The 26,335-nt window shown below is 42.5% G+C and overlaps 1 protein-coding gene across 6 annotated transcripts in view; it reads left to right on the top strand.

Moving 5' to 3' along the window:
* The window catches only part of SYCP2L (synaptonemal complex protein 2 like), a 27,177-nt gene extending 842 nt beyond the window's left edge, over positions 1–26,335 (top strand). For 2 of the 6 annotated variants that reach the window (XM_080578819.1, XM_080578820.1), the window contains exons 2-35: positions 169–231; positions 777–914; positions 1,008–1,127; positions 2,264–2,368; positions 3,554–3,578; positions 4,757–4,842; positions 4,974–5,062; positions 5,327–5,361; positions 6,091–6,233; positions 6,679–6,731; positions 7,091–7,136; positions 7,947–8,039; positions 8,132–8,192; positions 9,180–9,328; positions 10,152–10,212; positions 10,922–11,040; positions 11,493–11,580; positions 11,701–11,785; positions 12,431–12,476; positions 13,470–13,534; positions 14,845–14,893; positions 15,731–15,786; positions 16,792–16,937; positions 17,105–17,154; positions 17,633–17,726; positions 19,382–19,473; positions 19,627–19,690; positions 21,435–21,566; positions 22,211–22,332; positions 23,625–23,719; positions 24,708–24,807; positions 24,888–24,946; positions 25,396–25,526; positions 25,896–26,335. In XM_080578819.1, the coding sequence (XP_080434945.1) occupies positions 199–231; positions 777–914; positions 1,008–1,127; positions 2,264–2,368; positions 3,554–3,578; positions 4,757–4,842; positions 4,974–5,062; positions 5,327–5,361; positions 6,091–6,233; positions 6,679–6,731; positions 7,091–7,136; positions 7,947–8,039; positions 8,132–8,192; positions 9,180–9,328; positions 10,152–10,212; positions 10,922–11,040; positions 11,493–11,580; positions 11,701–11,785; positions 12,431–12,476; positions 13,470–13,534; positions 14,845–14,893; positions 15,731–15,786; positions 16,792–16,937; positions 17,105–17,154; positions 17,633–17,726; positions 19,382–19,473; positions 19,627–19,690; positions 21,435–21,566; positions 22,211–22,332; positions 23,625–23,719; positions 24,708–24,807; positions 24,888–24,946; positions 25,396–25,504 (2,808 nt within the window). In that variant the 5' untranslated portion in view covers positions 169–198 and the 3' untranslated portion in view covers positions 25,505–25,526; positions 25,896–26,335. The remainder of the gene's footprint in view (positions 1–168; positions 232–776; positions 915–1,007; positions 1,128–2,263; positions 2,369–3,553; positions 3,579–4,756; positions 4,843–4,973; positions 5,063–5,326; positions 5,362–6,090; positions 6,234–6,678; positions 6,732–7,090; positions 7,137–7,946; positions 8,040–8,131; positions 8,193–9,179; positions 9,329–10,151; positions 10,213–10,921; positions 11,041–11,492; positions 11,581–11,700; positions 11,786–12,430; positions 12,477–13,469; positions 13,535–14,844; positions 14,894–15,730; positions 15,787–16,791; positions 16,938–17,104; positions 17,155–17,632; positions 17,727–19,381; positions 19,474–19,626; positions 19,691–21,434; positions 21,567–22,210; positions 22,333–23,624; positions 23,720–24,707; positions 24,808–24,887; positions 24,947–25,395; positions 25,527–25,895) is intronic. The other 4 variants (XM_080578821.1, XM_080578818.1, XM_080578817.1 and 1 more) reach the window with 4 other exon arrangements.

Genomic DNA, 26,335 nt, shown 5'->3' with positions numbered 1-26,335 from the left:
TGGGGCTGGGGGACACCACTGCTTTGGAAGCATGGGGTGTTTGTGAGACTTTGTTTAGGAGATGAGGGAGGAAAACTTGAGAGAGGGAGGGTAGGTAGAACATCCTCAATTTTTGAGCAGAAAAAGTGTTAGTTTTTTTCTTATTACATTTTCTCTTCCCTTTTAAAGGAAGAAGAAAGTGAAAAATGGGGTAAAGAAATGGATGACATGGCAGCTAGAGCAGAAGACTATGTAAATACCTTTTAAATACATCCCTACTTCTGTTTTACAAATTCCAGAGAATATCCAAGTTGGAAGGGACCCAAATGTATATACCTATATATATTTTTATTTAAAGGTGCATTCTTGAATGTATGTAACAGGACCTAGGATTTTTAGTCGTTTAACGTAACGTTGCAAGTGAAGCCAAGACCACTGCCTTTTCCTTAGCAAACATGTAAAAATTTTTGCAGGAGCAGTGGGATGGGATAAGAGTGGTTTACTGCTACCTGTACCAAAGGAGTTGCTCGTTCCCTTCCTCAGAATTGTTTAAAATAACTCAGTAGTGAAGCTCCTGCAATCCCCTGTCTCTTTTGGAGATTAAGATAAATGTTTCACCTTCAGGTGTAACAGTGAAATGAAAGTAGGGAAACAAGCCAAGTAAGTATAGATGAAGCCATCAACCCCCCCAGCTTCTTAGAGTAGCATGGTGAGTGTTTTCTTGTAATCAGCACTGCAATGATTCAAAAGCCTGCCTGTTTTAGCCTCTGTGGTGTTTGCTTCCCCTCCCTCCACAGCTTGAATCGCTTCTCACTGATGCTTTCAAGGGGAAGGGATTTCAGAAAATAAGCGATCTGCTTCAAGAGAGAGGAATGGAGCCTCTCCAGAAATACAGCGAGTCTCTCTTTGTCCAGCTGGACAAAGCACTGCGAAAGGTGAGTACCTTAACTGATCTTAAATGTCTTGGTGCCTGCCTTTGTCACCCATGGCATCAGGCCAGCCAAGCGTGGCACTATGTCTTTCTTCAGGAGCTGGACAAGAATGAATTCCACAATGTCTCCCTGCTGCTGAAGTGTGTGCAGCTCTACTTGAAAAGCGATCTTCAACAGGGGATGAGTTTGTTCATCGAGCAAGGACTGGTAGACAAGATAAGTATAATGCCTATATAAATTACTAATGTGACTTAGGGTTGCTTGCATCAGGAAAAGACCCTGAAGGAAGTGAGTACTAGAGTATGGCTTGTAAAGGTAAATTTTTCTTTTTTAAATAAATATATTTCTTGAGCTGAGCCGGGGTGGGAGGGTGAGTTCACTTTCTTTCTGCTGCTTTCAGTGCAGAAGCTAATGTCATTGTTGCACCTATGTTTTTAAGCTGATGAGGGAGGCAGAGGATGAGGAGTTTAGATGAGTGGTTTTTGTCAAACAATATAAATACAGTCTAAATTCATTTTAAGTAGCAAAATGTTTATAGTAATAGAATTGATGAGCAATTTCAGCTTTTAAAATTATAAAAGCTAACATACATTTTAAGTAGGTCCCCTTTCAGATATAGTGCAACAGGTGCATTTAATCTGCGATAGTATTTCATCTTCTAACCAGCACAATACTGAGTTCAGCTGGCATTAGTTGTAGTAATGCACTTGTGTCTAAGCTGAATAATGCCTGTATCTGATGTGGTTTGGAGAGAAGAGTTTGCACTTGCTCTCTGTGTGTCAAGGAGTCCTCAGCCCAATGCGTCTTAATGATGCTTTTCAGGGATATAGGTGATCAAAATTCCTTTCTGGAGAAATTATTAACAAAGTCTTGCCCGTCTAAGCTCTGCACCTCAGGTATAGATCTGTAGGTAGCCATAGGTGTGTGATGCTGTGTAGTATGTTGAATAGTGTGCATTCATATAATAACACTGCAAAAGTTTGGGAAGTGTTTTAAGCATTATTTCACTTTGGAAACTTCAGGAGGAGGTCAGTTCATAGTAGCTACAATGTATCATGACAAGGAGGTCCCAGGCACCAAGGATAGGTGCCTTGAGACCAGAAAGGGGGAAAAAAAATGGGACCGGCGAGGGAAGGGGGGAGGATGAGTGCTGCAAGGGCAGCAGCTGGCATAGCCTGCTAGCAAAATTTAAGCTCCTTCGTGCCGTGTGGCTTTTAACACTGTATGGGGCCTGTCAAGTGCAGAGATTGAAAACATTCCTGTGTGTGTGAGGTTTGCTGCAGATGTGTCTAGTTTAAGTATTATTACCTATTCTTGCGAGATTTTAACTGATTTTTTTTTTTTCCTTTTACCTGGTATCTTGGTTTGAAAGAACAAGGGGGTTTGTGATCCTCATTGATCCAAATGAAAATCATTTTTTGATGGCACTTCTTGAAGACTTCTTTGACTCTGCATTGGTATGTACATGTATGGGGGGAGTAGAAGGACTGCTGTTGTGTTATAAGGTAGCCATCATTCACAAATAGTTTTCTATTTAAAAAATAATTACATAGGTCTTGCATTCTAGGATTCAGCCAACTGCTTGTTTTTGCAGGAAAAGGGGGGAAGAAATTCAGATGCATTTCTCAAACAAAACTTGAGAATTGAAGCCCTTCTTTAAAAGCATGGGTTACTGGCACTGAGCTGCACCTCAGGTGCAAATGCTTTCACGAGATGGCCCTAGTTATTTGTGCCTGCAGTGTTTGAAAAGACTGACTTTATTTTAAAGGCTAATCAGAGCTACTTGCTGTTATCACTTATCTATTTATTGTCAATGTTTTTAACTTGAAAGATATCAGAGGCCTAGGAATGTGGATGCTGTGATTGGAAGAATGCTTTTAGCATCTTTCCACAAGCTGTTCACCAGTTTTTGCTGTCTATAGTGCTATAAAGCTTTTTGGGGTTATGTGCAATCATATGTCCAACTGGATGTGTGTGCTTACTGGAACTGTGTGTACTTTGAGTGTAAGAACTTGAGTGCTTATGACACATTAACAGTTCATGATTGCAGTCTACTTTTTAGGATACTCTATAAAAGATTTTGAGCAAAATCAGGTTTTCTTGTTCCTCTACTAACTGCATTGAAATTACCAGAAAGACTCCCATAAATTATTTATTTGTCAGAGTTTGATTCCTTTGTCCTACTAACAACTTCTTTAAGCTTTCACTGTGGATGATGAGGTGGCTGTTGTATTATTTTTCCTCCAAGGGACTTTACTCCTCTCCAAATATCTCCTGTTACAACACTTTTACTGTAGCATGTAAACACAAATTGTTTGCACAGGCCCATGTGTGCACCAAAAGCAGCAGGCGGGTGCCTGGGTGTGGGTTTTGCAGGAAATCTGAGGGTGCTGCTGAAATGCCTGTAGGAAGCGGGTGCCTCTCCTTTGTGCTCCCTGTGCAGTGCCAGCATGTACGATGCAGGGTGACAGTGTGTGACACCTGTCTCAGGTGGCGCTGCTTTTCTGGATGTGGGTGCTGTAATGTTTGGGGTTATTTTAGTTAGCCCCTGAATGCTGTGGCAGTAGGGGCATAAACACCTAAGCACTTTGCTGCTGTTCTTGGGTCATTGTGTGTTAACAAAGATATCCTTTTTCCATTAGGTGATATGCAAGTGCAGTAATGAAGGTCAGTATTATTATTTTGTTTTTCCATTCCTAGACCTCCTGAATTTCAGTCTTGGGAGCACATTTCTTAATTCTGCCTGAACTCTATCCCCTCTCTTCTCTCCACCCTGCAATATTTTCTTTAAAGCCTCCTGATAACTTTTCCCTTCAGTTCATTTTCCTTAACAACATTTGCATTATGGAACAAAACATCTTACTATTTCTCTTTATTTTTGATATGCTTAAAAAAAAAAAAGCTAGCTGTGGTATCTTGTTTAAATATACTTGTTAGCATCAAGTATTACAATTGGTCAGAATAAGCAGTGCTACTGAAAGGATGTTAGCCTGGTCAAGCAGCTCCTGCATATCTCTTCATAGTGCCTTCAGGCACCATTCCCTTGCTGATGGTGACCACCTCCACAGGCCAACATGGTAGCTGGGCACCCTGAAGTCCACCCAAGAGCAGAGGACTTCAGCCCATTGCCTCCCTAGAGGTGTACAGTATGGGGTCTGCAGGCATGTGCTGAAGCAAGCTGCTGCTGCTGTTGTTCAGGGTGCTGCTGCCTTGCAGCTGAGAAATGGGCTAAGTGCTGCTACAGTCCTACGTGCTCTTTGCTGCTGAGATGGTAGCTCCTTTGTTAGAGGGGACGCCTCTCCTGCCTTTGTTTTGGAGCCAAGATGTTATGGCCATAGCTGCTTTTCCCTTAGGATAGGGAAGCAGGCACTGCCAGAGAGCAAGATCTGTGTGCCCAGGGACCTGGCTTCACAAGTAAGGTGAGAATGAAGCTTTGCACCGTGCACCAGGTAGCTTGAGCTTATTCATCCCTGTCCCATGTTTGAGTGGAAGTAGAACGGGCACCAGATTGTTCTGGCTAACACAATTGCAGTTTGCGCTGTTGGCTTCTTAAAAACCTGTGTATTGCTTGTTTTATTTGTTGTGGTTAGTAAGTAGCTTCTCCCTTCTATGTCTATTTAAATAGCTACCCAGGTCTGCAGTTAAAGTACCTGGAGTTCTTTTTGCAGAGAAGTCACCAGGACCCTTCTGTGTCTGGGACTAGGTGATTGCAAGTCTTGGTTGCAGCTGAGTGCACAGCTGGGATGTTTTTACTCCTTCAACACCACAAAGTCTAGTTGTTTCACCTATCTTTTATCCAGAGATAAGCTCATTGCTAGTAATAACCTTGCAAGCTCTTTTCATAGGTGAGAAACAACTGGTGAATTTATTTCTGCCTGAGCTAGGGCATCTCGTGACAGAAGCAAGCATTTGCTGTGCTCTGCGGCTGGAGGTAAGGCTCGTGTTCAGGTAAGAAAATGTAGATGCGCCCACACACAAGGGTGTGTGAGTAAATAAGGTGAAGTATATTAAGTTGGCTTCTTTCCTCCCTGTTCTGCCATCTTCCTTTTCTGGGGGGGAAAGGCTTTGAGGACTCTCAACTCTATACTAGACAGCGTCCCACGTGAGGAGAGGAAGAAATTCCCCTTGTCTGAAGAGATGTGCTCCCTTACGTAAGTGTTTTGTCCAGCAATCCCTGTCTCAGGGAAAGAAGTGTTTATTTGCTGGGGGCAATTGGCTTCCCAGCTCTGGGGCTGTAGCACTTGCTCAGTTGAGCAGCATTCGCTGCTTGCATGGGCACAGATGGAGTTACAGGTCTCTCCCTTTTATTTTACATGTGATTGTTGGTATCAGTTGATAATGTATTAAGAAGTGTTATGTTAAGCTTACGTTAGGGTTTTATTTCCACTTTAACATATTGAATTATGTTGTTTCAGGAATGACCTTGCAAAAACAATACTGGAGGTTGGTGGTAAGGACTACTGAGTGGATATTCTTATGAAGCTAGGGTTTGTTTGGCTTTATTTCATCTGCTTATTTAATACAGATGAATTATAATTTAATTTACTTCCTTGTAGGTAGTTGATTCTGGGGGGTGAACAATCAGATGGTACTTCAAGAAAATCTTCATCAAAAGTTGTTTGATGCAACAACGTATTAGATCTTTCTAGTTAACAGTTCTTAACTAATAAAAAAAAAAGCTAAACTTATGTGCCTAAGAAAGTAATTATGTTTGCATTACAAAGTATGTTTGCAGTTAGTCTTAAAATTCCACACTGAGCTGTGATGTGGACAAACTGCATCTAGCAAGGTTTTACTACCTCTTGAGTGTGGTCTTCCTAGCCTAGTGTGATTTCTCCTAGCCATAATGCTTTCTGGGGAGTTAGTGTGGGGCACGCAATGTGACTTAATCATAGTGCTTTAGCGGGGAGGCTTCACTCTCAAACCCTCCCTGATGCCCAAGGGCCCCTCCTGATGTAGCTGTGTGCAGTGCCCTGCGCAACCTGAGCACAGGCAGCAGGTGATGCCCACGGCTGGCACTTGGCTGCTGTCCTCTGCTGCCTGGGAGTGCTCTTTCCTGGCTCCCTTTGGGTTCACCCTGAGGAACAAGGCTGCAAAATATGCTAGTGTTAAGAGTAGTGATGCTAACCCTCTGTTTTGCCAGGGTGGTATTTATCCTGTGCTTATGTTTGCCATGTAGATTATGACCTTCAGGTTACACTTTCAGAAGCACTTTGTAGGCTAATGACAAAAAAATGGAGAGATGACCTTGTTCACCACTGGTTTGAAGATAACTATCTTGCTGAAGCTTTCAAAGAGATCAAGGATAGAGAATTTGAGACGGTGAGGGTCCTTATTTTGAAAACAACGCGTTTGGCAAGTCTGTACAGGGGCTGGTTTTGTTCTAGTTCATTCAGGATGTCCTTGTACTAAGTTCTTACAAAACTGATTTTTGTAGATACGCCAAGTTATTTATTTATTTGTGAATGTGTTTCTTTTTAACCTGGCAAATACAAAATCACCTATCATTAGAAAAGCTCTTATTTCTGAGTTGCTCTTTATGAATATGTTTGCTTGTATGGTTTATGTTTGAAGGCTTGCTGGTTATAAGTTGGGTTGAACCATTTGTAGAAACTCGGGTGTTTATTCTTAGCCTTTGGGTGTCTCACTGAGTTAAAAAAAAAAAACTTATAACTGGAGTAAAGGTTATACATCTCCAATAATGTAACGCTTTGTAAAGGAGGCATAGCTGGATTCTTTTTTTAATAAGATGTTATTTGTCTTGAAGGACTGCAGGAAATTTCTTAACCAGCTAAATGAAAGACTTGGGGATGACAGAAGGTAATCTGTGAACTGAGAAACTAAACTGATGTCGTTCCTTCAATCCGTTTAAAAACGGGGGGGGGGGAGGGGGAAGTAGGATTGTACACTGACTTGAGTTATATTCTGTAAAAAAAAAAAAGTACATCACATCCATGGTTAATGAAGTTCTTAAGAAAAAGATTTTCTTCTAATAGTGGTCCTTTCAAAAGTTAAAACTACTGAAGACAATGTGTTGTTTTTTCTAGCTTAACTTACTTCTTGGAAGTCACAAGTCATTTTGAACAATGAGTTGTGAAGATGGGCAGCCCATCTTTAGCTTTCAGAAAGTCAGATTCTGACTGATGTTGAATGTATCATAAAGTCTGCTTTTCTTCCAGAGTCTATTCGTTTCCTTGCATATCTGCCTTTGCTGACATGAACCAGGTAAAAGACCTTAATACTAGGTCACATTATCTACATTGCTACCACAGTTAAAATAGGTACTTGGTGCAGTATATGTCATCTTTCTGCCCTCCTCATGTTTTTCATTAAATATCTTAATTTTCCAGAACTTAGAGTGTAACTTTCCATTCTAGCTCAAACGTTTGCTTGTTTGTCACCCAGCTCCTAATTTACTGCTGCTGACTCTCCTTGTATGTCAGCCAAATGGCAGAGGCAGCACTTCTCATCATGGTGATGACTGAAAGAGAGACCTTCTGAAAAGAAGCAGGAGGACTCTGATTCCTCTGGCAGAGCTGTTCCCAGGCTGCCAGAAAACAATATCAGATTGATGCCCATGTAGGAGAGGTCATAGTCATGGTTATAAATTGTGCAGATTGCTTTCCAGGTCTCTAAGTAAATGTATTTGTGGCAGTGTTCCTGACAGTTGTACCAAATCAAAACCAAGTCAATGAAGAGGTTTATTTGAAGCTGGTCCCACTGTGTCTGCTTATCTCAAGTGCTCAGATATACAGAAAGCTTCAGTGTTCCCTGATGCAAACATGCAGGCATTTGCCTGAGGTATTTCCTTTCCCCTAGCTGATGTACAGCCTCATTTTGACTTAGTGGGCATGGCTGGGTGAACTACTAGCTATCATGAACTGGCCAGCAGCTTACATGTTGATCACAACTTTAATTTCTGGAAGGTGCACTTATGTGTGTAAGTGGAGCAACTTTCTCCAGTTTCATTGTGGTAAAGAAAACTGAGAATGATGTAGTAGAAGAAACAGCAATACAGCTCTCATGCTTTCTCAGGTGAAGAAGCCATCAGATGAGAAGCTGGAGGAGTTCTGGATTGACTTCAACACTGGCAGCCAGAGTGTGACTTTTTACATAGATGGTACTGAGGTAATAGTAAAGCCCAGGTGGCCTTGGGCTAGCCTAATGTACCAGGTGGATGCTCCTTCCACCCTGCTGATGTGGTGGTTGTGGTTTCAAAGGGTGCTCTCTGGGACTCCGTGAGGCTGTCGAAAGACGCAGTCAGCAGTTACAGTCTGAAGGGTAAGATTTTGCAACCGGCGTTACCCCTTGCTTGGCTGTAGGCTCACAAGACATAGGGAGACAATGTAAAGTCTCAGCATCACCAAAGAGTTTCCATGCCTTCCCTTCTCTATGCCATGTACTCTGATTTTCACCTTGCACCAGCTCTGCTTGTTGGACGATCTGTGTGCCCATTTAGTACAATAACACCCCCCCCCCCCCCCCCCCCCCCCCCAGAAAAATAGTTGGAGCATCTCAGTCAGGTCTGGCAGTAACTACAGTGGAAGAGGAAGGCAGGAGAGGGACTTACGCACTTACGCCCCTGGGAGCAGAGGAGGGAAGTGGAGGGAGGAGGGGAGACCCCCTTGGCTAGGCTGGCTCAGCCTGTGAGGCTAGTGTAAGGGAAGATCTTTGCTAGCTGCTCCAGGCCCTACAGAAGCTTATTTTCTGGATGGTGCCTGGGAAACGGCTACACTGCCATTAAGAGCAGGACTGAAACAGTGATTGAATGTACCCGGGGCAGGGGAAAACATAAGGGCTTCTCCAAGCATCACCAGGATGCTGTGCACATAAATGACTCTTCTATTGTGTGCCCTGTAATGGCGGTAGGTAGAAACGTGAAGAGGAAGGGTTTGTATGCCTTGTGGAAAGGACAAGTGATCTGCTTGGCACAGACAGCAGCAAAGCTGTACTGGTGGCTCTGTAACTTGCCAAGGTGGCAGGGGATCAGGTTGCAGCCCTAAGGCCTCTTCTCCTGGTCAGACATGTTGGGGGGGGGGGGGGGGGGGTGGTGGTGCTTATAGAGGTATGAGGCTAATGGATGCATAATCATCTAGACCCAACAAGAAAGAAATGTGTCAACAGTGTAACTGGAAATGCATGGGGAAGGTGTGAAAGAAGCTGCCTTAAAACTGAAGAACGAAAACACTTATTCAAATGTTTTTGGAGTAATAGAGCGAATGCATTGCCCTAAAGCAGATGTAGCTGTTCTTTTTTTTTTTTACACAGAGGGTGGTGGAGAAAAGATTGTTAAAATTTACATGAAGATTCCTGCTACTCTTAACAAGACAGAAGCAACAAAAATCAAAATATGTTTCAGTGCTGAGTATGAAATTTTAAATATACTTAAAAAAGTCCTTGGCGAAGAAAAAATGATGGTAAGCTCTTAGTATGGTTTGCCTTTTCTTTTTTCTTTCCTAAATTGTTTTGTTGATATACACTTGGCAAAAACATTGTGCTGCTTTTTTCCCCCCGTCTGTTCATTATATATCTTTCTTCCCCTTGAGGATTTGTGACCCATGTGGACACTTACTGTTGGCCTGAAAGAGGTGTTAGACACTTCAGGGGAAAAAAGGTTTCAAAGGACTCATTTGTGGTTTAGAAGCTGGAAGTGTTAAACTGTTTTGTTAATTAATTAATTCAATGTGATGTGATAAGTTTTTGTGGAATTCTTGAAGTATATAATAAAGCTTATTGCATTTAGTTGCCTAGCTTGAAATGTAAACATTTTCTTGCATTAACTCAAACTATTATGTTGCACAGGTTAAGCTAATTGTGACATAAGAACCTGGAGAAAAGGATTACTACAAGACAAATCTTAGATTGTCTTTGTACATACTACTTTTTAGAGTAAAAGCAGAGTACTTCCAAAAATCCTCCCATTTTTTGTAATGGGAGAACATGGGAGTGATTTTCTTTTTTGTTACTTTAAATATACATACACACAATACATATATTTAATCCTTGTGATTCAACCACAGACCACGGAATTAGCAGGAAAAAAGTTACATGAGAGTAAGTAGTGATAGTACAGTGACTGTCATTCCTCCTTGTAGGAGATAAGTTTCCAAATGGTTAACTCAGCTAGCATCCAATGACTTCTTGCTGGTTATTAGTTGTGTTATTAAGTAGCTGACTTCCTTAGATAAAGGAGTCTGCTTCTTTAAGGTCATTTGACAGAAGATTCATTCACCCTAACAGACAAATGTGGCTGAAGAGGATACTATCCATAGTGGGAAGAAAGCTGGTCAGACTGAAGCAGGTGATTTTTTTTTTTCATTTTTAGTTTATGGGATTTAAATTGTTCAGTTTTAAAACGAGTACCTTCTCTCACAGTCCACAGCTTCCAATTAGGCACATTGGAGGGGAAAAGAAAAAAGCAGCCTTCACAGTAACTTCTTTAGTAGTCTTTCTCCAGTTACAACCCAAAATGAACTCTAATGGAAGTCCTCCAGATTTGGGAGGCATATCAGAGGGGAGAAGGTCTTTCATCAATGTACATTGTGAGGACACAGAGGTGCATGGTGGGCAGTGCTACTCAGAGCAATCTAGGAATGCAAAGGGTAGCACGTGGTTTATCTGTAGTGAAACAAGTTTGCAGCACTTGGTGGAGGTTCAGCACAGGGGAACAGATAGTGGGAGATTTGGTCTGATGCTTCAGTCAGACAAAAAGTGTTGTGCCATGTCTTGCAGAGCTAAGAGTCAAGGTAGCAATAGGATGATAAACTTATTCATCTTCGTATGCCCTGTGGGGTAGGCTCGAGAGGATCTTTAGCATTCCGATTCCACAGTGGGTGATTTGGAGGTGTTTGGTTTTGTTTTAGTAAACATGATCTTGAGAGGTTTGTGCCTAATAATTGCTACTGTTACGCCTTTATGCATGTGTGTAGAAGTGAGAGGGATATGTGTATGCACACACATCTGTGTTTAAGTACCGGGAAGATAATCTCATCCTGATTGTTGTTCTGCAGTGACACCTCAATCCAGTGATCCACAGAAGAGGAAAGATCCTTCAGTCTCTGAAAATGCAGGCTCCCTGTCAGAAGACTGTTTTTCTCAACACAACCAGTCATTAGCAGGCAGTGTAGCAGTAAGTGTTTGGTGTGTGATGATACAGTCCTTGTGCCTCCTTTATCACCTCTTCTAGTCTGCTTTTTCATAGGTGTGGTTAAAACATTCTTTCAAAGAAAACCTGCTGGTACCTGATGTGTTTTTAAACTCCCTCTTTTTCATATCAGTGGGAAGTCAGCCTAAATGCTTGCCTGCAGAGCTGCCATGATGGTAAAACTGTTTTAAAAAGAAAAAAAGTTTTGCTGCCTTGTAAGGGGATGGTGGGATGCTCTTAGTGAGTTGCTCATAGTATTACTTAACTATAACCAAAAATATTTTTGTGGTTAACAAGGATCGGGTCATCCAGCTGCTGCCATGGGCTAGCACTGAAAATCTTTTCCTAAAAAAAAAATCCACTACCACCAAGCCACACACATGAACAAAAAAAAGACCACCTGTCTTATTCTGTGCATGCTCTGTTCATGGTTTTAGGTCTCTAAACAGGAAATGGTTAACTCTGGTATCATGATGGTTTCAGTGGGCCAGCAGACTGATATGGACGATGCTTACCAAGGCTCAGGTCAGGCATGGCTCCCTTTAGTTCCTTAAGTCTCACCCACTAAAATATCACCTGGGTGACCTGGTAAGGTTCTGCTTTTGTGAGCCTTCCAGCAAAAGCAGGTAAACTGTTTACTTTTAGCTCCTGAAGGTGAAGCTGTGGTTTCCTTGCCTCCTTCAGCAAAAAAGTCCAAAACTCCATCTCCAAAGACAAAAGCTAAGCCTAGGTAAGTGCCTTGCATATCAAAAGTTGCAAGGTTTGTTTTTTTTCTTTTATATCTTTCTAGGGCTTTTCTTTGGTGTTTTTTCCTTCCTCTGGGGCTTTAATGCATGAGATTTTTGAGATTTATCTCAGTTATTAAATAAAAAAATAGAATCTGCTTAGCCACCTTGGCTATCAAGGTGGCTAGCCAATAGTTACAACACTTCAGAATAACTTCAGAATAGTTACTGGTTAAAGGGTAGCATTTAGGTCCTGGCTTGGATGCTATCTTAGATTCATCACTAATTTAATCTAAATGCAGTATGCATACATCTGTATTACAGACAGTTCTTTTGCTGTTTATTTAGCTCATCAGATATATAGCTATACATAATAAAGACCATGATCTTTGTGAAAGATCATGTGAATTTGAGGCCACCTTGGCATTAGTGATACCTTTTTCCAGAGCCACGAAGGACGGCATTTCTTATAGTTAAGTAGGCAGACTCTGTAGAGCTACTGGTTAGCTTTCTTCCCTTTTAAAGCACTGCTTTGAGGCTGGTAGACTTATTGATGCCAGTTTTTCTTAGTACTTCATAAACTGATGATCTGGGCTTTAAATGGGTGGTCCCCCAGCACCATGTTCCCTCATGTGTCCTCTTCTCTCCAGTGAGAAGCCCCTAGAAGAACCGCCCATGGAGGAGTCAACACCAAAGGTACATCTGCCTTCGGGAACACCTCAGTGAAGACACGTGGGGTAAGGGAGGAGATGCTCTAGTGGCACAGCTGAAGCCACCTAGGGTTGGCTGAGCCAGTCCTGAGCCCATGCAGTGTCACACTAGATGTAATGTGCCTTTTGGCACCAGGAGTAAGCTGAGAAGGCAATGCTTGTCAACCTTACTCTAGTGTGGCCCAAGCAAGCAATTTGGGCTCAGCTGAGCTTACTTAGTATATGCTCCATGGCAGTGGTGTGCTGTGTGCAGGCCCAGGAGCAGGGCATATAGGCAACTAGCCTGGTCCTCCATGGGAGAAACTCATGTGTTGCAAGCCTTACGCATGGTCTGCAAGAGCAAAGATTTGCTTCCTGAAGGGAAGATGTGTCTGGAGGTTTATGAAGATGCTTTGTATCTGAGCTCTAATGATGATCCCATGACAGATCTGTCTCCGTATTCTTGGCATGGGAGCTTGCAAGCTAGGGAAAAACAGGTAACCGAGAGCCATATGTGGCTGCATGTCTTTAGGCAACTTGAGCACTTGAGAACTTCTGTTAAGGTATTAAATAATAAAACAAATCTGTGCCATACAGGAAAGAAATGAAATTACCAAAAGACTAATTTTGGTTTGAAGTTGGTACTGAGCTTATGTGAGAAATCAGATTTTAGATTTGTACTAGGGTTTATGTTTCTATGAAATATACACACTTGTACTGACAACTCAAAGGTTTTCATAACGCTTACCCTCTGTATAAGAATTCAGAGCTTTTAAACTATTTCTTTACCCTCAACTCACTGTCTCCCTGGCCTCAGCTCCAGGACCCCCACGCTTTCTCATGTGAACTAACTACAGGAAATGGTTTGTAACTGGACTGTTACAATAGGCTTGCAGTGGTGCAAATGTTGTTTCCTGACATTCCTTATCCCTGCTTCTAGCAGGCTCTAGGATGAGTAGGTGACTGCATATTGTGGTTCTGCAACTTTTTTCCTTTTTAGAAGGACAATACCTGGGAAAGGAGAAATAGAAAAAAAGGCTTGGCCAAACAGACAACTGAAGGCAGGTATGACGCACAAGCACATGTGGGGTTTGGCGTCCCAGGTGGTTTTAGACCCATTCTAGCAGTAATGGGGTGGGGCAGAGGGAGTGCTGATGGGGTGGGCTGTCTGAGCAGAGGAGGCACCAAAACAAGCAGGAGATGACAAAGGGACCTTACTTGTCCCACTGGGAACCTATGTTGCTGAAGGCTTGAGAAGCTAACTCCAGTCTGCCAAAAGTGCCCTTCCCTCTGTGACGCGATGCCAAGTTGGCATTTCCATTCTTCTTTACCTAGCCATAATCCTCTTACCTTCTGGTGGGTTGTGTTATGAGTGGCAACCTTGTTCACAAGTACCCAAATTTTCCTGATATTACCCTAGTTCTTTGGTATCGCGTGCTCTGGAGTTTTAGGATGGGCTCTTTCTCCCTGCTGTGAGTTTGGCTGTCCAAGTGTTTGGCTCCAGTGTTTTCTTGTGTCCTCCTTTAGTCTAGGGATTCTTAGCTTGAAGACGTGTAAATGAATTTTTGGATCGATTGTAGGTAAGAATGAAAAATCTGATGCTGAATGCCAGCGTTTTAAGACTAACTTGATCAGTGTATATACTGTTTAAAAAGCAGGAGTAACATAATAGAAGGTAGGGATAGAGAAGTCTTAGTTTGGTCATTCTGCTCCCTGTAGTGCCTCATCTGAAAATGAGCATTGCTTCTTTCCACCAGAAAACTTTACCAAGAAGGGTGCAGTTCCTTATTCTTTCGCTTCTTACACTCATGAGAAAAGAAGGGCATACTGTACATTGAGAACTAATTGTAGGATTTCTTAAATAGCTGCCATTTGGAGAAAGAAATAAAAATGCATGTCAGATAATTAAAGGTATGAAAACAAAGTTTAGATGCATGCAGAGAAGTGATTTAGGAAACAAATGTTAAGTTAGAACTTTCAAAAGGGAATTATGCTTTTTTCCTCTTAAATACTTCTGAAATTCTTTCATGTCATTCATGACTCTAGCACATAGTAGGACAGTATTAGTGACTTCTGGGGACAAGATATTGGTTACATAAACATGTACAGACTTGTAAGTTTTTTAATTTTAAAACAAACATTTATAAAAACAATTGGAAGAAATAGTGTGATAATTAAGTAAAACAATAATAGAGACTAGGTAGGAAAGGAACAAGCTACTTTTAAAAGCTGAGGAAATAGCAAACAAATAGTTCATATGCCTAAAAACACTAATAGAGCCCCAAATTAAATGTTATTTTCCCCTCCCTCAGTGCAGTTGGGTAACTGTTCATGGTTGTGTATCACTGCCACGCATATGTTGCCTTGCCTTGCAGGAATGATTCCTATGACTTTGAAAGCTCAGACTCTGCAAGCCATGAAAAGGTAAAGCTGGGGCAGAAGTTGTCAGGGGCTGAGCTTTGCTCAGCGGCTACCAGGGAGCAGTGATTTTGGGTCATGGGATACCTCATACCGCAGGCATGCAGCAAGGGTGGACATGCTGTTAGAGCAGCGCAGGCAACTGGGAATCTGAGGTTCTTGCGCTTCTTTGTGGTGTCATGCATAATATATGTATTTGGGTGGGAAGAATGCTTCAGTAGCTTCATGAGTTCTGGGGTGGAAACTGTGATGTTAAAACTGTTTGCGATAGGAATTTGAGCTGGTGCTTGAATGAGGCCAGGGGATATCTTTGCAATCTAAGGCTGGCCTCTGTTCTTGTTTTATTGAGCCACGCTTTGCACATTTGGAATCCCAGGTTAAACTCAGTCCTTGTGAAGCTTTGGTTGGACGTTCTGCTTGGTTTACATCTGCAGGCTGTTAGAAAATCCAGCAAAAATGAGTCACTCTGCCTGCTTTGCATCTGACCAGAACAGGTCTTCCCAGGAAGCCAAAAAACTTGCTTCTAATAGTTTCCATCAAGGTGGCTCTCCAATACAAAAGCCCTTTGGTTCTCAGCCTCTTTGCATGTGCTGTCGCCGCTTCCTGTTAATTCAGGGGTGCTGAATGAGACACCCCAAACTTCTGCTAAAACTGGACACCGTCCACTTCTCACTACTGCCACTGGGTGTCAGCATGAAACCCTGCTTTGTGGTATTCTGTCCCGTGTCCCGACAGCCCCATCCAAAATCTGCCTGGGTAGATATAGTTTAATTTCGGAGATTTTTCACATGGTAACTGAACTTTAAGACACGTGACTTTTACTGTTTTCCCCTCACTTTCTAGGTTACTAAAGCCAAAGAAAAGCTTTTTGGCCAGAAAACTTCTTCACAGAATTTGAGGTACAGGATCATACATGCACAGTCCATAAATCTCTTGCTCAGTGAAAAAGTTTGTTACCTTAGTTAAAGTGCTTAAGTTAGGATCAGGAAGGCTGTGTGATGGTCCAAATGAAATAGTTCCTTGCCTGGCTGTCACAGCCTCTATGGATGTCACTGATACTAACGTTTAAACAGGATCTGAGAATATCAGAGTTACTAGAGAGAAGAACGACTTCTGCTTAATTTAACAATATTATGACCTGAGCTCTTAAACAGTCCCCTTCCCCAGTCATGCACCTAAACAACTGGTTTACCTCTTGAAAAATATTTAAACACTCTGCTTTTTCTTGGCCACCTCCAGTTACAGCAAGCTGCCAGGGGTTAGATGCCTTGAAGCACATAGCCTAATTTTGTTGAAAGGTCCTAAAGTTCTGGTATTCCCAAATTGTTAGTTTCAGAAGCCAGCCAAAGAAGGGAAACTCCTTTGGCAATAATAACGCCAAAGCCTAATTATTAATATATTTATGATTTTTGTAATTTAATTTGATAAATTAACTAATAGTGGCTGTGCATGAATAATCTGGCTCTCCTGCTGGTCTGTTAGGTAGTACTGTTTGGCTGTGCCCCTTCTGCACTACTGCGTTACGCTGTCACAGCACCTAATTGTTTGACTTGTCTGTGTGGGTTACTTGGCAGGAGTGATGAAATGGGGATGTGAGCAAGCTTGAGAGAAGGCCAGTAGGTCATCCATGCTTTCTAATTTGGGGGTTTTCCTCTCCCAAGAGCTGCTCTCTTCTCTAGACACAGGGAGGGGAAGGGTTGATGAGGTATGAGGAAAAGGGCAAGTGTTTGCTTCTCACTGTTTTTATGCAGCTTAAAATGCTTCAGGTATTGCACTGTGGGGAGCAAGAATTGGGACAACTTGCTGGTGGAGAGGAAGGTGAATGGCTATGCAGCTTCCTGGGTGGGCAGAGGGAGCTGGCTGAGCAGGACTGACTCCTGATAGTGTCTTTACTCTGGTTACAGGAAGCATCTTTTTTCTGAAAGCAACCATGAAAAAACAAGTAACAGTCAGAGTGAAAAAAGCTGGATCCTTAACTCTCAGAAACAGCCGTTGCCAAAACCTCTTGACTACACCCGAAAAAGGCGTAGAGTGAGGAGCAAATTAAAAGGTAAGCTTGGTCTGCATCATGCACAGTGAATGTATAAAACTGCAGCTGAGGAAGTGGCTAGTGATGGTTTGTGAAGGAGGAATCCCCCTCCTTTGGGTGCCCTTGTGGGAACAAGTTATGGCTCCCCACTATGTTGTTGGTACCCAGGTAAACCTTTCTCCTTGCAGTACTTCCAGTGTCTTCCGCAAGTAGTGGCAGTGACTACCAGATACAGGAGGTGAGGAGCTGTCATGCTCACGTGTCTCAGATTTAAAAACAGTATGTATGCAAAACACACAAATGCTGGGAATCGAATAAGTTGGTGCCATCTTCTCAAGTGTTCTAATGGACTAATTTGCTGGCTAAATGTTGCTGGTATTGTGTTGGTCACCAGAGACTGGGGAAACAAGGAGGTTGTAGGAAAACATGGGAAACTTCATAAAACAGCTGTGCATGATCCCTAGGCAAATTGCTCTGAATCCATTAGGCTCTACTGGCTAAATGCAAAACCTTGGCATGCAGCTGATTTCAGGATACAGATCTCCTTCAGTGTTGGAGAGAGCTGTCAATATGTGTTAGACATAACTTAGTTTCTGCTCTTAGTGTAGAAACAAACAAAACTCCATGACAAAAAAATCAAACCACACCAAAATAAATTTAAATTATTTGTATTGTTTAAGGGAAATATATGTTAAGACTTGTCTTTCTGCTCTCAGCTAAAAGAAAGCCGAAGAGATCAAAAGGAAATGCCAAAGAAAAAAAGCACATCCACCTCCAAGGGAGATGAGTTACCTACAGTGGATCTTGCTGGTATTTCTGTTTCTAATGTTGTTCAATGTGTTACGAACGTAGGGCATGAGGGCTGTGTGATCTGGCATCTAAATCATGTGGTTTCTGGAGGAAGAACGCACTGCATTTGTGCTACTTTACCCTGTCCAGGCTAATTTGTTACCTCTACTTAAATGTCCAGGTTTTGTTTCCCAGAAGCAAACAAAAAATGTTCTGCTCAAGCATTATATTTTAAGGTCTGAAGTAAATAAAAAAATCTGTGGATATTAACATATAGCGTGCCTATGAACTGGTATTTTCTTCATTTATGTTGTAAAGCAACTACTGAGTGCAGATGCAGAGCTGACGTATAAACTACAGTCTGTACAAACTTGGTTGGAAGAGCTCTCCTCTCTGTTCTGCAGTGCTGGTAGTCACTTTTTGTATGGTAGGTCTGAGGCTTCATTGGGAATAAAGATATGTACAGTGTTTACACCAGTATTCATTTCTGTGGCCAGTCTGGAGCTACAGAAACCCCTTGAGTGGTGGTACCCAGTGCAGTGTGTACCTGATAGTACATCAGCCACTGGGTTGAATTTAGACTGCTTCATAAAGTGGTTATGGAAAACTAGTGATGCCCAGAACTTTCTCTACTGAAAAGTTAAGCAGCCTATCTTCATGCTCTAACATGCGGGTTTTGATTCTGTGGGGTTTTGCTCTTTATTCTTTTTTTTGCTTTGGACTTCCTGGATATCATACTACTGACATTACACTAGCCCCCTTTCCCTGCCTCAGTTTTTCTCCTGCCAACTGTCCTGGTTTCAGCTAGGATGGAGTTAATTTTCCCACTAGTAGCTGGTATGGTGCTGTGTTTGGGATTTGTAATGAGAGTAGCATTGATAACGGTTTTAGTTGTTGCAGAGCAGTGTTTACACTAAGCCAAGGACTTCTCAGCTTCTCCCACTGTACTGCCAGTGGGTAGGCTAGGGGTGCAGCGGGAGCTGGGAGGGGACAGAGTCAGGACAGCTGACCCAAAGTGGCCAAAGGGGTATTCTGTACTCTATGGCATCATGCTGAACAATATATAGGGATGTCTAGGGGTGGCTATATATAGGGGTGGCTAGCCCCTATATAATATATATATTATATATATCTGCTCATATATCTGCTATGTATCTGGGACTATCTGCTCAGGGACAGAGGGGGCATCGGGGCAGGTGGTGAGCAATTGCATTGTGCATCACTTGTTTGGATGCAGTAGCAGTAGTACTATTATCATTATTATTTTCATTTTTTTCCTGTCCTATTAAACTGTCTTTATCTCAACCCACAGGTTTTCACTTATTTCTAATTCTCTCCTCCCATCCTGGAGGGGGAGGGGGGAGGGTGAGCGAACAGCTGTGTGGTGCCGAGCTGCTGGCCAGGTTAAACTATAACACCAATGTTCCTGCTGGACCAGGCAGCAGTGTTAGGTGTTGCTCTGTAAACCTGAACAACCCAGCAGCAATATGAGGTGAAGGAAGGAAATGTGATGGCAGCCTTTGGACCAAGTTTGAGATGCTGCTCCCTGTGCATGTGTGGATAGGCAGAGGAGAGGGTGGCTGTTTTTTTCCTATATTTGTTGATAAATTCAGGTGTCTAGCCAACACAGGACTCAACCTCTCCTGCCTCTGTTGCTTGGCTGCCCTCTTGCACAGGTGATGTGCTCTCAGAGGAGCTTGAAGCGGCATCACAGTCCCTGGATACATCTGCTGAGGGCCTCTCCAACGTGGAGGAAAAGGCAACACAGGTGCCGTATGCAGTGCTTGAGCTCTTCCTGATCTGCTCTTGACCTACTTCTGGCCTGTAGGCAGTGTATTGCTTCACTTTGCTTCCTCTGCAAACCCAACTGCTTGCCTGCAGCACTGGGCACCTTCTGATTATCTTCTCCTTCTCTTCTTAGAAGTTTCACAATGCATCTGACAAACATTCAAAAGAAGAAGAAAGTTTTAAGCGGAAGGACTCAGGTATGTTAGTCTCGGTAACATAGAAGAACTAGTTAAAAAGTAGAAGGGGTGCTGACGGTTCTTTTCTTTCAAAGATGTGAAGGCACTGAGGTTTTAGGTATCTGAGGAGGGATGCTTTGTGCACAAGAAACACCTTCCATTTCTGTTGTCCATATTGTGATATGGACTATGGTGGGATGCTTTTGTGTAAATTCCTGAGCCGATCGCTAACTCTTAAATCCTGCCTTTGCTCACAGGAGAACTACTAGCACAGCTGGTAAGAGCATGGGGATTTACAAACTAGTCGCCTGAGAGTAAATATGTGAAATAAGCAGAAGAATAAATCCCAAATCTATTTTTGATGATTTGGAGATGCAGTACAACCTCAATTTGAAAAATAATGATAACAAAAAAAAAATCCCAGGAGGTTATAGACTTTCTGTACAATAACGGTCTGTCTATATTCTTAGGTATGAAGCCCTTAGTAAATGGTGATTTGTTCTGATGCTTATGACAGCTGTAGGTTTTTTAGGTAATGTTGATATTTAAGAATTCTTTCAGTGAGACTGAACTTGCACAGCCTAGCTCAAAACTGCAGCAGAGTGTCTTTGTGTTTGGAACTACTGAACTTAATGAAAGTTGAGCAGCAACAGACTGTCATCCTATTATTTGTGAGGCAGATGTAGCTCTGAGAGGCTGTAGACTTCCCAGCCAATGTTGGGACGACAAACCGAGTCACTGAAACCTCCATTTTGGACAAAGGCATTCTTTCTCATAGGCTGGCTGTGTTCACTTTCCCAATATGTGTCTGACTTGTCCAGCACTTGCAGAATATACCCTCACCCCATCAATACCTCCGCTTAATTTGGGGGAAATAAGTGCTGGCGATCTGGTTTTTACCACTGTTTATTGCACAGTCTTATAGTTGGAGAAGAGTGGATGCTATGCAAAGGCAAGAAGTAGGGATATGTTCAGAAATGTCAGGTGTGATCTGTGATTGCACATGAACACTTACCTCACGTACCCTAAACTTACCTGCTGCTGCTGTAGCACGCTCCTCGTGGCCTCACTGTCCCCTTGTCCTGGGCTTCACCACCTTCCTGTTTTCTGCCCAGTGGAGCCTCCAGAGAGGTGCTTGTTTAACCATAGGCACCTAACTGAGCTCAGAGAAATGGACAGTCAGACTAAGGGGGGATATTCTGTTGTTGCAAGTTTTACTTAAAATACAGGCTGCCACCTCCAGCTCTGTTCCCAAGGTTGTTCCTGGGCTACAAGCCATTGTGTGGAAAGGCTTTGAAGATCTGGAATTCAGCTGTAATGGGTGTGATTAGTTTATCTCCCTCCATATTTATGCAGTTTTTTAAAGCAACAGATAAAACTAGCTTAAGAACAAATGGTTATAAACTGATTGTGGGCTTGGGCTGGAAGAGAGAAGGGGGAGAAGATGGATAAGAGTTTTTGTTTTTCTGGCTAGAATAGTGGGACAAGAAATTAAATCATCCTTGAGATGGACATGGATTAGTTTTCCAGTTGCCTGTGTGGCACTAGATGATCTGGCTGACTGCTTTTGCAAGGGGAAAAGACTTGCTGGTGAAGTCTTGTATTTTGTCCCATGTAAGTCTGATGCCAGACCCTAAAACAAAATTGCTTGTTCTTCTGCAGCATTGGTAATTCCAGTGGTGGTTTTTGCTTATGTAGCTGGTAGATACTGCTACATATCTTCTGCAAAAGACCAGGGCTGTTCTGAAACCTTTTTTCTCTTTAGATGTATTAAGTGGCACTGTTGGGAAGAAGCCCAAGTTTTACAGTCAGGAAACAAAACACTTGTTCTCTGGTGCTCCCTGTACACCAAAGAAACTATTTGATTCAGTCGAGAAGAAAGAAGAGATGCAAACAGGTAAAGCAAGGTTGTCTTCTAAGGTGAAGTGTCTAAGTGTTTCCAGCTTTTCTTATCTGGTGGTTAAAATCAGTCATGTGGAAGCTTGCAGAGAGGTATATGGAGGGAGGGTATCCTCTCCAAAAGGCAAAATGTAGCAGAAGGCACATCTTGTGATGTACTCATTGGATGCCACACATTTAGAGGAGTGAATACTGAAATTTGGTGTTCCTAACCACCATGCACTCAGGAAGCTGCTTGGTGGTGGTAGTGCTTTCTAGTATGCTTTCTAGTATTTTTGACTATTGATTGACCAGAGCTATTTAAAAATATAGAAAGCACACAAATAATGGACAAACTAACTTCAGTTATTGGATAACTGACCTCTATTGGCATCATCATCTTACATCGTTATTTGTAAATATGCTGCTCTTTGCAGTATGTTAGTATCACACCTCTTCTTCCACGCTGCTTACTAACAAGTCTTTCCCACTTTCCAACTGTGTTTTAAGCTGTTTTCCTTCCTGTTCCTGTGAGCTCCAGAGGAGCAATCCTCAAGTTTCCACTCTAATGAATGTTTTTTATACCTCCCTGCAGTAGCATGTGGGTTTGTTTTCCACTAAGACCCTCAGCAAAGTACTTACCAAGCATACACTTGCTTGTAGGTCAGGAAATGGATGATGAGGATGATGTATTTTATTCTGAGATACATCATGAAGATATTGCTGCCTCAGGAGTGATTACTGCATTTGAAAGCTTCATCAGCCAACGAAAGAAACTGTTCTGGGTAATGTGCGCTCTCTTAACGTGTACACCATGGGTGAAATTTTCTCGTAAACACAACTGCCTTTCAACAATCGGTGCAAATATCCAATCTATATTTTATGCCCAAGAGTTTTGGCTGCAGTGTCTGTTAGCCTGGAGCTCTTCTAAGTGTTTTGCACAGCCCCTGTGCTCTCAGAAGTCCTAGAGGAAGGGCAAGGAGTGACTCTTAAGGGAAGCTTCAATTAGGTTCTTCCTTTTTTCTCATTTTTGTGTTGGAACGTAAGACTTGTTTAGGTGTTTAAAATACTTTCATTAGAAGGAATGGATTTTTTTGAAGACTAACTCAGCATAGTGGCAGCACACCTAAATTGTAGCCATTGGTATTTGTTCTCTTGGGGCAAATATCAGGCATAGGAAAACTTAATTTTGGATCACAGAGTTTATTATCTCAGCATAAAAACTACAGAGGTTTTTTATAATGGAAAAGGAGAAAGCAATGCAGGCTGCACTGATTGACTACAACATGTGGATCCATAAGGGCATGCTGGTTCCCTCCAGATTAGTGGTTTGCTGGTGGTGGTTTCACAGTTAGTAGTATTGGTGATTATTGTTGGCTTGCTCCACAGTCTAGACATACCTGACATGTAGCGTGTGTAATTGTTACTGTTGACTGAGCTGTAACATGTCAGCATTAAACCAAGCTTAATATGAGAGGACAATATCTGGCCCATCATGAATCTTATATGTTTTAAAAGCTTTAAACAAACCAGATGTGTCAGAGCACACCTTATACTGGGCTGATGCTCTGTATCATGCAACAGTGATTTATTTTTTGAGTTCGCATTAGGTTCTAACGCTTAATTTCTGGTACTAGCCATTGAGTCGAGGCTGAAGGTGGCTGCACTTACAAGTCAGTTATGATGAAAATACACATAGTTTGTATTCATGCTGAAGTGGTGCTAACAAAGACCTGACTTTGTGCAGCTGCTAAGTGTGTCAGAGTTTAGTGAAGTTCACTGTTTTGCTGGCTGGCTAGCAGGATCCTGACCTGAAATCACATGGGTTACACAGATCTGTTGGTGTGAGTAGTGTGGCTGAACAAAACCAGTTCATGCTCACAGCATTTTGTCTGTGTTGCTATCTCCCTTTAAAGTGCTGCTTGCTATCTCCCTCTAGTTTAACTCTGACTTAGGATGGTTTCAGCTGAGCGCGCCCCACAGGGCAGTGTGTGCTCCAGGGAAATGCTTTGCAAACTGGATTTTTAGGTTTGGGGTTGGGCTGTTGCCTGTCCCTGATGGTGCATCCTGTGGTTAGTCCAGGTACAAAAGGATGGAGATGCATGCCCAGAACGCACTGAGGACTTCTGAGGAGACCATGTCTATCCTGCTGAACCAGATACATGAGCGCAGGTGAGCTGTCTGCTGCTGGCTGAAAACAGCTTTAGCTCCATGTGAATTCTGATTGGTATGAAATAGAAATGCCTCTTTGTAGCAGAGCCTGACCTTCACAGCTTTTAAGGCAGAAAAGGTTGTTTGTGCCTCTAACTGTTCTGTAAGTGGAGTTTCAGATGTGTAGCTCCGGTGTTCTGTCCCGCTCCTCTTGTAAGAGCAGAGAGTTAATACAAAGAAGGCTTGAGTTAGGAGTGGCTGATTTAGACAGTCTAAAGAGTGCTTCTTGCTGTCGTCATTGTTTGCAAATCTGTTAAAAATCCTCTTGGTACACTTAGTAGCTTCTGTTGCTGTGTTTTTAAGAGAGTGAACAAACAAGCCAGGCTGACTTTATTAGTGAACTGGGTGAGAATAAAAGTAAGGGGTTATTTATTCCAGCTTTGTTATAGACCCATTTCAGTAGATGGTCTCTGTGCATGAAACAAATGTCAGCCAATGGACTTTATGTGTATTCACCTGATGGGGCTTTCAATGGGTCCTTTTGCTTCATGGTTTGTCAGACTTCTCAGATGGGAGATGCATTCAAAATCAGGTGCAACCGTTACGGATTTGTTACTGGCAAAATACAGGCACAACTTGACACATGCAAGTCTGTCTGGCCTCCATATCTGCTACATGTTTTTTGCAGGATTTAGATTAAGTAGGGTACGAAATTATAGTAGTCTTTATTTAATAATTGCATGGGGAAACTTATTGTATGCTCTGTGCTGAGCCTCAGAGCATATAGCCTCTGTGCCGCTACCTGAGGAAGGCTGTTTGGCCAACCTACACCTTTGATTTGGCGTGGTAAAGCTATTTGTGTGCTTTGAGAACAAGACTTCCCTGTCAAGCCCAGCAAGGACACATGACTCTGCATAAAGGCAGGTCTGATGTTGAAAGCAGAGCGTGGGGATGTCGGTCACCTTGTGCTGCTGATCCCTGAGAACTTGTCTCTGTTTTCTGTCATTAGACTGAATAAGCTGGATGCCTTCCAGAAGACTGTTGTTGAGGAGCTCGCCAGCCTTGAGAAGGAAACACAAATCTTGGCAAACATGGAGAAGGATGCTATGGTGTGTATGACTCCTCTTGTGCCAGACTGCAGGGGTGCCCCTTCCAAAGTAATCTGGGGTTTCTTTGGGGCTCTTCTTAGGACTTCTGGAACGCCCAGTTACTCAAACTGAATTCTCTCTTCAACCAGCGGAATCAAAGGTACGCATCTGCTGTCTGTTCTGCCTGCTCACAAGTCCTGTGATGGCTTCAAGTTAAAGAAGTAGCTACTTAAAAGGAGTAGCCTGAAGCTGGTATGGCACCTCTGCTCTGTGTTTTTTGATGGAGCCTTTGCAGTCTTGTGAGGTCCGTGAACTGGGACTAGGGCTCAGTAGGGGACTCTCTGCATGGGAAGCTGTGTAGCGTGGGCACACACCTTGAGAGACCTGTACCAGGGTCTGGAAAGGGATGAACCCTCAGGTCATGTCTGTGTATAGGGGTCAGAGGAGGTGTGATCCTTTCCTTTATTTAAAAATAAATAAATAAAATGCTATTGGTATAAGTGCTGGGCAAGAAGCTGCAAAAGGGGGAATCCCAAGGTTCATCCTTATTGGTAAATATCACTTAAGTTTCATCACAGACCACCTATACAAGCTTACTTTTCCTTCCAGAATTCAGTCTGACTCAGCCCTGGGTGAGGAAGCCTGGAGCTTTTCCGGTATGATCCAGGATCCAGAACACCACAGTAGGTGCTGTGCCCAAACCACTCCAGGCGTGTGACTGTGACAAGAACCATCATGTAGTAATACTTTTCCTGGGTTCTTATCTGAGGGATTCCATCATCTGTGGGCTGGCTTTGGTGTAATCAGTGGCCTGTGTAGCTCGTTAAGGATAAGTTTCTATTACAAGCCCTAAGCTGCTCAGGGTGCAGGCATTTCCTTACTGCAACTGCTCTTGGTGACGGGTCCCTCAAAGAGCAGCAGGGCTGAGAAAGGAGTAGTCGCATCATGGGAGCTGCTCATCCTGCAGTGCCTTGTTCCAGGTTAGGTATTTGGGAGTTAAAAGCTGAAGTTAAACATTCTCTTCACCTCTCTGCATTTTCTTGTCTAATGCAACATAAAAGCTTATTCAAACTTCTTGATGTTTTTCATTGCCTATTTTTTCTTTACAGTATGAACGCCCAATGAAGAAAGCAGCAGAAAACAATGTTCATTGTTCCTTCTGACTAGCAACCCCTGAATTCACAAGAGCTCTTAATGTCTGAGCGTCTTACGCCATATAAAAAAGATGGTCATATGAAGGATATGTTAATCTACTTTAAATGGAAAGAAAAATGGGGGGGGGGGGCAAATAACATTGTTTTCACACACAAATCTCACTATCAATGTAGACTGCTTGAAGGCTCTGGTTTTGACTCCTGTGTCGGTAACAAAGATTTTCTGCAAAATGCAAGACAGGTCCAATAAATACCAAAGAAATAGAAAAAGAACTAAATATTGTGGTTTATCCAACAGCCTGATATGCATTGGCTGTCTCTGAGTACTCTGTTAATACCCTTATCAAATGTAAAAGTACTTTGATTCTAAGTAAAACACTCTTTGCATAAGAGAA

The sequence above is a fragment of the Anser brachyrhynchus genome (genome assembly GCF_964034855.1).
Source record: "Anser brachyrhynchus genome assembly, chromosome: 2".
Taxonomy (NCBI): Eukaryota; Metazoa; Chordata; class Aves; order Anseriformes; family Anatidae; genus Anser; species Anser brachyrhynchus.
Note: the sequence above shows the minus strand (reverse complement) of the source record. Positions and strands in the feature narration are given on the sequence as shown.